At 39.6% G+C, this 14,852-nt stretch overlaps 1 protein-coding gene across 11 annotated transcripts in view; it reads right to left on the bottom strand.

The window, feature by feature from the left end:
- Positions 1–14,852, bottom strand: part of zmiz1a (zinc finger, MIZ-type containing 1a) — a 125,339-nt gene that overhangs the window by 15,043 nt on the left and 95,444 nt on the right. For 6 of the 11 annotated variants that reach the window (XM_047154145.2, XM_047154144.2, XM_047154147.2 and 3 more), the window contains 4 exons: positions 9,316–9,351; positions 1,892–2,027; positions 552–666; positions 217–434 (listed from right to left, as the gene is read on the bottom strand). In XM_047154145.2, coding sequence (XP_047010101.1) covers positions 217–434; positions 552–666; positions 1,892–2,027; positions 9,316–9,351 — 505 coding nt within the window. The remainder of the gene's footprint in view (positions 1–216; positions 435–551; positions 667–1,891; positions 2,028–9,315; positions 9,352–14,852) is intronic. The other 5 variants (XM_017464285.3, XM_017464290.3, XM_017464296.3 and 2 more) reach the window with 1 other exon arrangement.

Consider the following 14,852-nt stretch of genomic DNA (forward strand, 5'->3'; position numbering starts at 1 on the left):
GAAAACTCCTGGAAGACTAACATCCCTGAGCTAAGTGTTGGCTTGGCATTCGAATAAAATATCAAATGTCACTAATGGAAGCCTCATTGCCCATGTTTATTGAATTTCTCACAGAATGGGGCAAGGAGAGACTCCTCTCTTTGTGCAGTAACTTTTCTGTCAACATGTTTCATTCTGGTGCAGTGATTTGTCAGTGCTGCGGTTTTGAACACTCACCTCCCGCTAAATCCTCCAGCTCCAGGATGCCCTGTTCGCCCGTACATGCCCTGCTGCATGTAGGCCTGGTTGGAGCCACCTTTGGCTGAGAACTGCTGCTGTTGGCCAGGAAACTGAGGGGAGTTCAGCCCTGGGTTATTGGCTGACATGCCAGACCCAATTCCATTGCCTCCAGGGTTCATGGGGTTGTTTGTGTTAGCCATGGGGTTGCCCAATACCTATTTTAATAACAGCAGGATTAAACCTTTAGTTGTCAATTATATGAATAAAATATCAGAGATATTCAAATGGGAGCTCTTCATACATTAGTGCCTGTCGTTACTTGTCTGTCTCACCTGACTTTGTGATGTATTGGTCACCCCCCACACAGTCGTCACCACTGACAGTGAGCCTGGGGCCTGGTTGGCATTCTGCTGCCAGGGAACCGAGTCATACGGAAAGGACCCATCACTGAAAACCAACCAAACACATCGGCTACATGAGCTAAAAACAACATCCGAGCTCTGAAGCAACAATAAGCCATGTATGGGGAGGTGTGCTGACTTTGTTCTCCATTGAAGAGAGAATTCTTCTTTATTGTTTCTCATGGAACCAAAGCTATAAGATTCACCAGGGAGACTTCCTTGGCAACCAATCAGAGCTCAGGCCCTGAGTACAGAATGTTCTATTAAACATAACTTCATTGAGCCAGCACTTCTCTGCTCAGATGCCCCTGAGGCCTTTTGGCACTGCATCAACAAACAATTCTACCTCCCCAAGTTCTTTACAGACTTACACAGATAAAAGTTTAAAGCAAGGTGGGATATCATCAAATGTTTTCTCTATCTTGGGGAGTCTTCAGTTTGCAGGCTATCAAAGTCATCTTGCGATGATGCAATGTTTACGTAGTGCGGCTGACAAAACTTTGACTGCTTGTGTCTTGGAAAAGATTACGTACAGGCAAGTGGTGGTAACAACAGGTCTACAATAAAAAATTTTTTAAAAAAGAACAGCCTTACCTTTTTTATTCATTGTAAACGTTCAATATAAGTAGGGCTTTGTGTGCATGAAAAAAAAAATCCTCTCGTTGAAATTACATTCAGGTCATTCACTTAAGAGTAACGAAGTGAAATTAAAGTGACTAGGCTTTGAAAATAGGAAACAAAGAGATGACTTTAGTTGCTGTTGCATTACCTTGTTCTTTTATTTGCATTCACACCTGTGCACACACACCTCCCATCCCCAAGCTTGTGAAGAGATTTTGCGTATGTCATTTACATTCATTTACATTTATTCATTCAGCTGATGCTTGTATCCAAAACAACTTAGAACAGAGCCATAATGCAATCCAAGTTTATTCCTGTGCAGTTGGAGTTAAATGCCTTGCTTAACAGCCCTACAGTGTGGTTCTGGCTGTTCTGCAATTAAATTCAGCACAACCTTAGCATTAACATCATGTTCCCACTGACCTAGTTCCATAAAAATGTTTCTGGTGTTAATCATAAACTGATCAAAAGGTATAACTGACAGTTAAGTGTATATAAAATTGAAAGAGATGTCCTAAGTCAGTGGGATATCTGTTGTTAAAGTGAACAGAACAGCTTTAGGGTCATACAGGTACAGGCAGTGGTCAACTCAGTGTTTGGAAAAAGGTCGAGTGAGGGACAGGCTAGCGCTTAAGGCAGTTTATACTGACCCGTGGGATAGCGAGGGCTTCATGGAGTTCATGGGTGGCTGCATAGGCACTTTGCCCGGGGGTTCGCTCTGACGATTCTTCTGGTGCCGCAGCAGGAGAAGCCTACCCAGCTCCTCACACCAGGACGACAGCAGTGCTACAAAGAGAGAGAGAGAGAGAGAGAGAGAGAGAGAGAGAGAGATAATGAGTCTACAGTTTCAAGGCACAGGAACATTAATGTGATACCTGAATATAGGACTTGCAGTGTGATTTGTTCTTCATTTAGATAATCTACATTCATAACCATGATCCAACTTGTTTATTTCAGTACTAAAAGCACAGTTTTAACAGACCGTTGATAAATTATACATTCTAGTGCAAGGATGTGACAAATGAGAAGCGAAACCATCCTGGAGAAAAGATAACTCCAATAATTCTGCGAGACTGCAATGCAATAACACATCAGCGTCTCACCTTAACCTTCACTGACAATAACATCCTCTTTCAATTTCAAGCTGCAGTTTAAGCCTTTACCACAGGAGGACACTGCAGTCCTGTATTTCCCCAAGCGTTTAAGAGTCATTTCGGCCTTTCTCAGGATCATATGCTTTTCATCTGCAGTGCATTGTAAGCAGTGATCCTACAAAAGACTGCTCTTGTCTTCTTGTGGTGGGAGGATGAAAAGCAGGAGAGGAAGAGAGAGATTGAGCTACGGGAGACAAGAACTGAGGATGGTGAATCATGTCATGGCAGCAGTTTACTGTTTGTCTTTCTCTATATCTCTGACTCAAATAAGTGCTTTAAGTGCTCTTTGGACTCTCTCTCTCTCTCTTTCTCTGCATGTTTATTCAAACACCTGTGTGCAGTGAAATGGAGGAAATGAGAAAATGTAAGAGATCCATGCTGTCCAGTACAGTACTACTCGGATACAGCATGAATAAAAGCTATGAACTGCCTCGCCAGTGTGGTCTTCACTGCACCATCAAAAAGACAGTGCAAGGCAGCGCATGAAATATTTCCTTTAATACAAAATGAGTTCATCCTCTGGAACAATAGTCCTCTTTCTTCCCGAGACCCCTCCACGGAGACAGTGGATAGAGAATAAAAAATGCCCTGTGTGCTTATTCGACACAGAGGGTGGTGTTAAAGAGTCTTTTTCTCCTTGTCTGGGAGACTGCAGTGCTTTCTGAGCTGAGTGCATGTTCTCTCTCTCTCTCAATCTGGTGCACAGAGACAGACGTCTGCTTTAGCTCTTTCCTCCCTGTATCGATCAGCCAGTAATGACTAATAAGACTGCTCAGCTGTCTCCAGTGCCCTTAATGCTGGGTGAATGTAAACGAGCAAACACACGTCTGACAAGCAGAGAAGACCCACGTGCACCGAACACATTTTCACTTCCATCCCAGCTTTATCACACACGTCTTTGAAAGGCACACGATCCCTCTTGCACACCTGTATTCATTACATTTCCAGTGATTCATTTTATTCATTGTTCTCCCAGTGTCTGCCTTTGTCTGTCCAGGTTATAAAACATACAATTACAGTAAGGCCGTGTATTGGTACACATATCAAAAAGAGCCGCGTTTGAAAGCGAGTGTGGCTCACCACACGACAGGCATGAAAAGCCGTTGCAGCAGGCTCGGAGCAAGAGGCTGGAATCACCCACCTATTTAAATGAGAATTATTCCACCCTGCCATTACAGAGAGCTTATCTCCGTGCTAAATCACCACCTCTGCACGCTGGCAACTGCTATTTTCTCACAAAAGACCAACTTAGAACACATATGACAGGTTACAGCCAGCCAATGCCTGCCAATTCCTCTCTGTAGTCCCCTGCTAGTACGCCTCCTACACCTAACAAAGAGAAGAGCACTCACTCCTGCTATCAGCCTGTGCATTAGGTGCAAATATATATATATATATATATATATATATATATATATATATATATATATATATATTAAATACAATCTGTACTTAGCTTTAACATCTGAACACCTTTAATCAGCAAGCAAAAACACCTTTCTTCTAAAGGCTATTCTTTAAATAGCCTTTGATTTTTTTTCCTCCAGTCACTAATTCTGCTCTAACCACGTCTCCCACAAACACACCCAGTTCTGCCTCCATTTCCTTCTCATCCTTCTCTCTGTACTGTTCTCTCCCTCCCTCTTTCTGCCACAGACACCTGCTCCAGTGTTAGCTGTTTATTGGGTGTTGGCAACTTGGCAGTGGGCGAAATATGTCTCTGTCACATGCGTAGTAAGGCACTCCTTTCTGGCATTTATGGCATTCTGCAGGAGAGAGGTGTTCTGGACTCCATGGTTCTATGTGTTGGGTTAATGACTGCAGGCAGCACGGTGTTGTGGCTGGGTTAACGCGAATGTTGAGTATGATGAGCTGGTGTGTACTGGCTCTACAGCCTGCAGTATGATGGTGTGTATGTGTGTGCTGGCTCTGTGGCAGTCTGCAGTATGGTGATGGAGAACAGGATGCCAGGGTTGGCACGCAATGGCACGCTTTAGCCAGAGACAGACGCAGCAGGAGGCAGAGAGAGCAGACACACAGCAGGGATCCCACTGGGCCAGGCGAGCACCAGTCATCCAGTGCTGAGCCTCTACTAACACCAAATTATCCAGCAGCAGTCATCAGCTCATGATATACTAGCGTGTCCAGAAGTCTTACAATCCAGTAGAAGATTTGTCATTTAACAATGCGAATTTGTGAATATCCTTTGATTTTTTTTTTTCTCAGAGTTTTTGAAAATGGCTTGTTTCACTGTTCATATATTTTGGGAGATTGATAAAAAAAAAACAGTCTAGAGTTAGATTTTGAATATCCTGCATCATGCCAGGAAAGTCGGCAACCACAATGTTATATCATTTAATGTACAGTAATTGCCTCAATCAGACAGAAAAGTGGTTAGGTAGAAGCCGTCACAAGTGCAACACCATATTCCAACAAGCTTAAAAAGTACACCCTACATTACATTTGTTTTCATTTAATACATAAATGTCAGCAACTGCTAAATGCCATAAATCTTTGTTTACATTTATTATTTTCCCGTCAAAAGCGTTAATGGCCTGTTTCTAGTTCATAGCCAACATCAGGCCATTCTGTGCTACAGCTGGTGATTGGGCACTTCACAGGCACACCTAATATATCAAAGTAAACAAACAGAGGCAGGAAAACATGCCACACTTATTAGATGTGGGGTACGAATCTAAAGTACAAATCCTCTGGCACAGGGTGCACGTTACAGATCAGTAATTGTCATAGAAATCACGATAGCCACATTAACATGTAGAATTTAATACAGCACAAAATTTATTACAATTAAGACATTTCAGCACTGATAGCTTAAGGAGTCCTGACAGATCTTAATGAGAGACCAGTGGGCTTTAAATTATTGTAGAACAGATTGTCTTATTCAAAAATCAGGTTCAAAATGCCAAGAACCGAAATTCTAAATACATTTGATACGCTTGTACTATTTTCTTTGCTGTACTAATTCTCATGCTAAATATGTAAAATGTTTTAGTTTTATGGTATTCTTAGGCCATAGCCTGCTCGCACTAGCACGAGGACAGCTAAATGCTGTAAATGCAAATGTTTCATAGTGACTCCTAGGAAACAAGCTCTGCTGATCCTAACGTGTCGGATCATTCCGTCGTCTAATGGATCTGCTGAGAGAAAAACAGTCCATGGCCCACCAGAGAGCTGGCAAACAAGCTACAGATTTCAGACATGACCTATCTCAGTGTCTCACTCGCCCTATCCCTGTTCCCTGTTGCACATTGTGGTTTAGTGAACTGATGCCTATCAATCCCTCCTGCTGATCATGGTAAATCCACTAACATGCAGGTCTCCAGTGGTCTTTGTCACCCCGGTTACACAAATAACCCCCATATCTACTCAAAATATGTGTGCTCCCCCTGTAGGCCGTGCAGCCCTATTCCTGCACCACATCTCAACCACCGCCTTGTTATGAGCTTTTTAACTGCAACAAAGCCTTTCCATCACTAATAAAATGGAGATTACAACAAACAGACAGTGGTGTAATGGAGAAAGGCCAAAACGAACAAAGCCATCAAAGTGGAGAACTCCACTTGACTCCATAATCACAGTCTGGCCTTATCAGATAGCAGATTTCAGCCTGGCCCGAGCAGGCGGCCCACTGTGCCAAACGCAGCACAGTGCCCTCGTCCTTTCCATTACTTATTCATTGAATGTATTACATCTCTGCATGTGAAGAGGCAGGCTGTGGGAAAAGAAGATTTGATTATTAAGAGTGGTGAGAATTATTAAGTGATGATGTTTTGGATAGTTACACTGCAAGTAGGCCTATCTGCATTTTCATTTCATCTGATGAAGGATTTATGTTATATTATTAGGCAAGATTTGCATGTGTAAAGGGCAATATTTTTTTTGGATAATAATAATATAATAAAGCAATTCACAGGGAAAGATAATGAAAGTGAGTGTTAGGTTAGTACTGAATATAAGTAATCATTAGCATATATTATTATTATTATTATTATTATTATTGTTGTTGTTGTTGTTGTTAGTACTTATATTCTAAGTAATCAAATTTCTTCTTGATTTACACAATGGGCATTTCTATACTAGACTACACTACCCATCAGTATCTTCAAAACATGAAACAATATTCAACCCTGTTTTCCATTATCCTCTATCACATTTCCTTTGCTCTATTTTATCCCTCTGCTCTTTCTCTCTGTCTGCGTGGTGAGGTTATTAGTGCTCAATCCGGATGGCTGCCATGCTGGCGAATGTTTACAGGCCATCATGTTCTGTTGTCTTGTCATATCCACATGACACCACAGAATAGGCCACTTCCTGCCCTAGAATGACATCATTCAAACCCCTCACTCGGCCAGCTAATGGATATTATAATAATAATAATAATAATAATAATAATAACAATAGTACTACTACTACTACTACTACTACTAATAATAATAATAATAATAATAATAATAATGATAATAAGAAAAAGAACAATAATAAGAACAACAACAGATGTGTCATTATATAAACACAGCTTCTGTTATTTTAAGGTGTTGCAGGTTAAGGTTGGTAATATTTCACAGTGCATAAGTACAGAACTGGAGTGTAAATAAAACAATAGATGTGGCGAATACACAAAATATCACTATAAGTTAATCTGACACCTAATATCCTATTTACATTTCTTGAAAAAGGTACACGTGCCCAACTTTGGAAAAATCTCCATATTTATTTTGTTCTGAAATTTTCAATCTGTTCCCATGTAAAAACTGCAAGCTGGTCAAGAAAAATCCCAGAATATTTTAAGTTATAATACTAGGCCATTAAAATACCCAGTGATGCCAGTGGAAAGGTGGATTTCTTGCTACTTTTCAAATAAAATCCTGAAAAAAATTTGTGGTTAGACATGCATTGGCCCACCTCAGTATGAGACCTCGCCGTGATTTCACTGACTATATTCTCTTCTGAAATGTCAAGTCATAAAGCTGATTTGTAGTTTTTATACATATATCTAATCTTAAAAGGATGCGTTTAGTAATTTTATTCTACATCACATGTCAAATTGGTGAAAAGCTGTCATGTGAAGCAGATAAATATTCCAGTTGCATAAATCATACCAGCAAGGCTCCTCTGTCAGATTACACTAAAAGTCTCTGGGGGCAATTTAGCAGTGTGTATATTCACATCATAGACACACGGTATACAAATACCACCCCCTAAAATATGTTCACAATACTACTCTCCATCTGCTTAAGTACAAATATAATTCTGGGAACTATATATCATGCAATTTATCATGCAAACTATTTGAGTTAATAATCTTTGAGGTATTCCACCACTGTTATCATCCACATCAGAAAATGGACCACTTCCATAAAACATTCTTGACAGCACAAGTGCTGCGATTGTGTTGTTTAGTGTGTGAAGGTGCAGTTGATGTGTGTTCCCAGCAGCACGTTGCTATTATCTAATGACATCATGCAGGTCCTGCCTTATGAGAGAAGCCTACATACTAATTAAAACTACAGTTGATGCTGAGTGCAGACTGCATACATGTAGCGGGACCAGTTAAACCCTGATCGAGACTAGTGAGTCACATCATGGCCTCCCCTACCTCTGATGTAATGGCTCAGGACAGATCTGTACACACACAGCAGGTGAGCTGCACATACCTACTAAAATTCTTTAAAAAGTTTTAAACACATATGAACTAGGGGTGTAATGCAATGCCACAATTTGTATCTATATCTGCTCTGTGCTCCAAATATTCATATCTGCAAACCCAAAGTAGTTTTTAAAAAAAATATATGAACCCTATTACTATGCTTCTAGAAACTGGGGGGGCTGGGGGGATAATCACGCTCAACAGGTTATTAATTTTGTTTGTACCTGGCCACAATATTATGATAATGAATTTAATTGGTTCCCAGAATATAACTGAAACAGCAGCCTAATTTAAACAGCAAAACCAGACCAGGCAGTTACTAAGGATAACCTCACGTTCATGCTAATTTCTTAACAATATTTATCTTGTGTCCCATGGGGTCTGTAGTCTCTGTATTCAGACATCCTGTGAACTTTTCTGCCGAGAGAAAAAAGTGCACCTCCGATTCATATCTATATCTGCACCGTTCTAGATCACATTATCTGTTCAAATGAGAACATATTCACATTCTGTTACATCACTATTACGCAAGTACAGCCGTACACTGAGGCTGTTTAGTGTATAATCAAAACAGACGAACTGCAATGATTTTTGTCAGTGCAGATGTAATACTTGAGCTGCCAGAGATTCCGACAATGCCTGACACGGTCTTTTTTCTTTTTTTTTTTTTTTTTAAAGCATCAATAGAAATAGCTTGATTCTAGGTGAACTGATAAACCACATCATATTGTATTGTATCTACAAAAGCAAGTACAATGAATGAAATAAGGCTTACTCACAAAAAGGCATTAACAACACAGAGGCTGGCCCCAGAAGTGAAGGACACACAGATGGAGGTTTTGCTTACACATACGTAGTAATATGTAATAAAATAAGGAAATAAAGAGGCATTTGGCAATGACTGGCACAGTCTGAAAAAGCTTTTCCTTGTCTGCGGTATTAAGTGAGTGCGGAATACTTTTTTAAAATATGATAAAAACATAACTGAGCAGCACATGCTTCTGTGATACAGTTATGGATGCCTATTCAACAGCCAACGAGCCACACACACACCCCCTGCGAGAGGAAGCACATCGAAAGCATCTGTGTCACTGTGACTCAGCTCCTGTGACTGCTCACAGATGAATAAAAAAAATACAGAATGAATGTCCAGGGTGACGATGGCAGGGGAGAAAGATAGAGGAACAGAGAGAACGAGCTCTCCACTGGATGTGTCACACAAACCAAATGAAGCTAAAACACAGAAGAGTACCTGAGTCACTTTGACATCTCCTGCAGGTGTTGGTTTCTGTAGGGTTCAAATTCAACATTTTACTCATGGGGGCAAAGCAAACGTCAACACAAACAATGCAGCATTAACAAAAAAATCAGTTTTTAGATGAGTGACTTGATGAGGTGTGAATGGTCCTCAGTCACAGGCAGGAAGCCCTAAGCAGTTCAGTGCAGGAATGCCGAATTTGACCTGCCTCAAAAAGGCAAAAACGTGCTTAATTATTCGAGATACCGTGCATATTTTTCAAATATTCTAAGCCCTAGTCACGAATGTTAAATGGCCCACATGTAACTGAAAAATGGATTCGCCTTGTATTGCCGAACTATGAGTTTGATGTATTATACTAAATCATTTACAGATGTAACATTCCTTCCACAGTGTATACATGAGAATGAATGTGCAAGCACAGGCCAGTCTTTATTCCTCACGCTTGTGATATCACTCCAGTGAACACATACTGAAGATGTTGAGAAACGTCTACATGTTATGCTGTTCCTGGATGGTAGGCATATAGCGAAGATCTCTGCCAAGCCTTACGAAACATCCAGACATCAGAAAGCAGTGGCCGAAGTTGATCTTTTCTGATACCCCTGAGGGTTTGAGTCCGTTAAACTGTTTGCTCAGCACTTTTCAGCCTGAACTGCTGGAATACAGTTCAGACGTGCCAAAAAGTCACTGCTGCAATCCATAAGTAGCTCAATTCATTCAGATGTTTAATCTGTTAATGATTATACAGTATGAACGTTGATTTGAAGGCATGTGGGATTCAACATTCAGGAACATTACAACGTTTTGACATTTCACCCTGCAATTGCACTCCTCATCACTTCAAGGTGCAGCACATGCCATTCATGGTGGTGACATCACAACCATGTGATTTCCAATGGCCTGCTCTCGGAGCTTGTTTTCAATTCATGGATTGCATTAACTGATAGATTTTAAACATCAACCACCTTTTTTCACAAAATAAGAACAATCTTGGGGGGATGGGGGTGGGATGGGGTATTCATGATATGGCCATGACAGGACATGATACAACTCCCTTGCATATCGATACTCTCCCATATAAAATCATGAAACATTATGCCACAACCTTCAAACAAATTCTGTCTCACTTCCAAATGATATGAATATATGCATCAACACAGGTATGTCTATATTTATTATGGACCCCATTTCACATGCCACTTACAAAGGGATTCTTGTTTATATGTTACTCTGCTGTTTCTTTTTTTTTTTTTTTTTTTACTACAACTGCTTTTTACACTTTAGTTCTTCAATACTCCAGACCTCCTTATTGGTTCCAAAACAATCTAGCTGCACCAAAGAAAATATATGTCTTTCATAGATTTTTATATAAATTAATTAATTTGTCTCATTTATTTTTTTATTCAGTGACAGTGTAAATATTTATAAATCCTAATTTATAGAATTTATAATTCATGCATTTTCTTCTTCATCATGTGCATTTTACAAACATGTGTTGGTAATAAATATTTGTATAATACATTCAGCAAATATAAATACATACTTCTTTAGAGTGGATCTAAATTCACCCTTAATCAACTTTAACCAACTACATAATTATATATATATATATATATATATATATATATATATATATATATATATATATATATATATATATATATATATATATATATTACTGACCCAATTAAAGCAGGAGCTCCCTTTATTCATCAATTAGGCATACTGAAGTGCTATAAAATCATATTTATTATTTTTTATTACCATTTAACAGCTCTTTTAATTCATCCATCCATTCATTTTCTGTACCTCTTATCCTACACTGGATCACAGGGAGCCTGGAGCCTATCCCAGGGCTCAAGGCGGGGAGCTTTTTTAATATTAAACAGAATTTATATATATATATATATATATATATATATATATATTTATTTTTTTTTTTTTACACATAAAAGAATAAACCCAGTATGCATTTGAGACTATACTGGTATCATAGTATTTGTAATTTTCTTTGAGCCAAGAAGAGGCATCTCAATGGTTAAGGCTTTGTGCTACCGATCAGAAGCTCGTGAGTTCAAATCTCAGCACTGCCAAGTGGCCACAGTTGGGTCCTTGAACAAGATCCTTAAGCCTCAATTGCTCAGTTATATCCTGTCACAATTCCAAGTCTCTATATAAAAGTCTCAGCCAACTTGAGCAAAATCAGCAAATGTAACTCGATTGAAGCATGTGAGATTTCACACAGCTTTTTTAGTGTCTTTCACCTGTTTGCTGGCTTGGCCCATCATTTACACCTCGTACCAGATAATAGACTCCTTACAATCCACAGACACAAACAAAGAATGCATCATTTGGTAGTGCACATAGACACTATCATAAAAAGACAGTGGAAAATGTGCTCTGCTGAAGGATACTCACTAACCAGCTAGCTAGTAGTTTGCTAACTAATCTGATAAATAGCGTTTCACTTTTAATGCACATCAAAACAAAAAATAAACTTGACAGAGCGCAAAGCATTGTTGGTGATGACTTATTTTTGCTTTACCTCATGACAATAAATGGAGTCTCTCAATTGCCTCATTGGACTAGTCAGTATGTCTTGTTAGAACTGATTCCATCTGTACTAGCATTTGTGATATTTCTGACAGTCTAGTAAGAGTACTAAGCAGACAGTAGGGTCTGAGAAAAAAAAAAAAAGTTTCAGAGATTCAGATACTTCGATTCTTGTGCACTGATGACCAGATCCGAAAATAATAACGCAACTTCATTTCAAATTCAGTAACAAGCACTCATACAATTATGTATGCCATCATGTAACATCAGTTAGGCTTAAGGGCTCTTAAAATAATGTTGACCTTAAAATAATGTTGTTGACAGGGATTACAGCCATGCTTAGTTTATCAGCGTAATAACATAAAACAGTGCTCCAGTCTGGTGTTATAACTAGTGTAGCTCGAACTATTGTTAGCTGCATGTGAGAGGTTACAGTAACAGAAAGACAAACACACACAGGGAGATTTGGCAGGATTGGCACATATGCTAATTCCTACCTCAGCAATTCTGAATGAACTGCATTAAATTCATGACTTTTAAGCCTCGGAAATATCCTGTATAGCTAAATGCTCATGCTGTGTGAATGGGCTGTGTAAGAGCTGATTGTATCACTGTCTACAAACAAGCTCGAGAAAAGCAGAGCTATTAACCGCACCTTGCTGTGGAGGCAGTGTCACTTGTGAACAGCAGGATCCTGATTATAGAAAACCACAATGCATTTCACCGTTTTGTCTGTTAAAATTCACACAACACCCTTAGCATTAACAAGAATTCACACACGTTTTTATAGTATTAAAGACACCTTCAGTTCTACACTGGACAAGTTATATGTTATATATTTATGCATATATACATACTAATGACTTAACTAGTTATATAAATGACATTGTGAACACAGCAATAACAGCACTGCCATTATCTGTCATGGTTCTTTCTTTTGAGGTTAGTTAGTTCAGGTCCTTTTTGCCAATTATAGTCTTTTCATTACTGGAGTAGGTCTTGGAGTAAACATTTTTTTAAACTGACGCAACTTTCTCGGTTGCATTACACTGTTAGCTTAATTAAATGAATCATTTAGCATATTGTATCAGTATCTACTATCAATAGGTATATTTTCATATTTCTTATATACACGTGTATGCTTATGCAATTGCATGCATAACAATATGTATATCTCTATAAAATATGAGAGGCAACTACATTTTTTAGGAAAACAATGATTTGTTTTCTCACAAGTCTCACAAGTCTTGTTTATGTTAAGCAATGTTCTGTGCAGGTAGGATAATGTGAGCGAGATCCGAGTTCTTCTCCATTTAGGAGGAGAGCAGTGTGATGATCTGGGCCAGAGACCAGTTGTGTTTGCTTCATGACTGGGGCTTAGTGTGTGAAATTTGATATCTATCAAATCAAATGACATTTCAGTGTTTTCTGAATGAAAAAGCAACATTTAACATCCATTAACTCGTCTCCCTTAGGTGCTGTGGTTGATAGATTAATTTCAAACTATACGTTCTGCGGCTGGATTTAAAATTCTGAGAACATTACCGAAAATGGTTAGAGTTTATCAATTACAAAAAAAACCTGATATAATTTGGTATTGGTAATATCCGTCCATCCCATCCCATCCATTTTCCATACTGCCTATCCTACACAGGGTCACTGGGAGCCTGGAACCTATCCCAGGGAACTTGGGGCACAAAGTAAGGAACACCCTGGACTGGGTGCCAACCCATCACAGGGCACAACTGCATACACATTCACACACTACGGTCAATTTGGAAATGCCAATCAGCCACCAACACATGTCTTTGGACTGGGGAGGAAACCAGAGTACCTCGAGGAAACACATATGAATCATGTGCATGGGGTCTCTACATCTTTCAAACATTGCAAGTGCACAGGATGTTCAGATTTCCCATATAAACAAGCTAAAATGCCTTTATTTTATATAATGATTCACGTATCAATTATCATAGAGCCTTCTGTATATGATGGCGATAATAACACAGTGTGTCAGCACTGTCTTAGCACCAACTGCACAACAAAGGAGACATTTGCCAGTCTGAACTACAATAACAGTGTTGTTGAAGCTCAAACTGGGAGGGGAGAAAAGTGGACCCAGGCCATGATCATGGCTGGCCTCTTCTCTCTCCGCTACAAATCTAACTTTCAGGAAAAGTTTGATTCACAACTCCCCATATACACTTACTGCTGTATTCACATTTTAAATCGCATACAGTTTTTAACATGTGCATCGTTCTCCCCAAACACGGCAACAAACTGCTCAGCAAACACACCAATTTTCAATGCAATTATGGCAAAACATCTGTTACTTCAACTTTCGCCCCTACAAAGTAAACCGAGAAATACAGGAAGTCTCTCATACTCAGAGCAGCTCCGTTGGCTACGGATGTAACGAAGTATTTTTCTGATGCATTTTGAAAATAGCGAGCTGCAAAATCGCATTTTCAGAATGCAAGCAGAATACGTGCGCCACATATTAGATCCGAACAAACATTTAAGTGCAAAGAAAAACTGCCTTCAGATATTTGCTGCCTCAAAGATAACTCGCTCTCTGGTACTGAAATGACCACACATCCGCTACGCTACACAGTGCAGACGTGCAGTTGGGTTCTAAGAGCGTCCCGAGCTGCTCTGTGTAATTGGGCGAGCAGTTGGAGCCGAGCTGTCGCATGGCTCATGTCAAACGGCTAAAGGACTGCCAAAAAAAACCCAGCCTCAAGTAGGTCAGCTCTTCTACGAGAAATAATCAAGCCCATTTGGACCTTCTCTCTCGGTGTGTGAGCGGGAAGTGGGTCAAATGTAGTCAGCTGTTACAGCTCTATCATTCGCAGCACTGGAAGCTCCAGTCACGCTTTACAACTCGGTTTCCATTAGTTAAAGGCACAGTAGGGAAACCCTCTGGAGCCCCAGAGGCTAAGCTCATAGCAGCAGCTTGATGCAGATACAGTACC

Source organism: Ictalurus punctatus, chromosome 3 (assembly GCF_001660625.3).
Source record: "Ictalurus punctatus breed USDA103 chromosome 3, Coco_2.0, whole genome shotgun sequence".
NCBI classification, from domain to species: domain Eukaryota; kingdom Metazoa; phylum Chordata; class Actinopteri; order Siluriformes; family Ictaluridae; genus Ictalurus; species Ictalurus punctatus.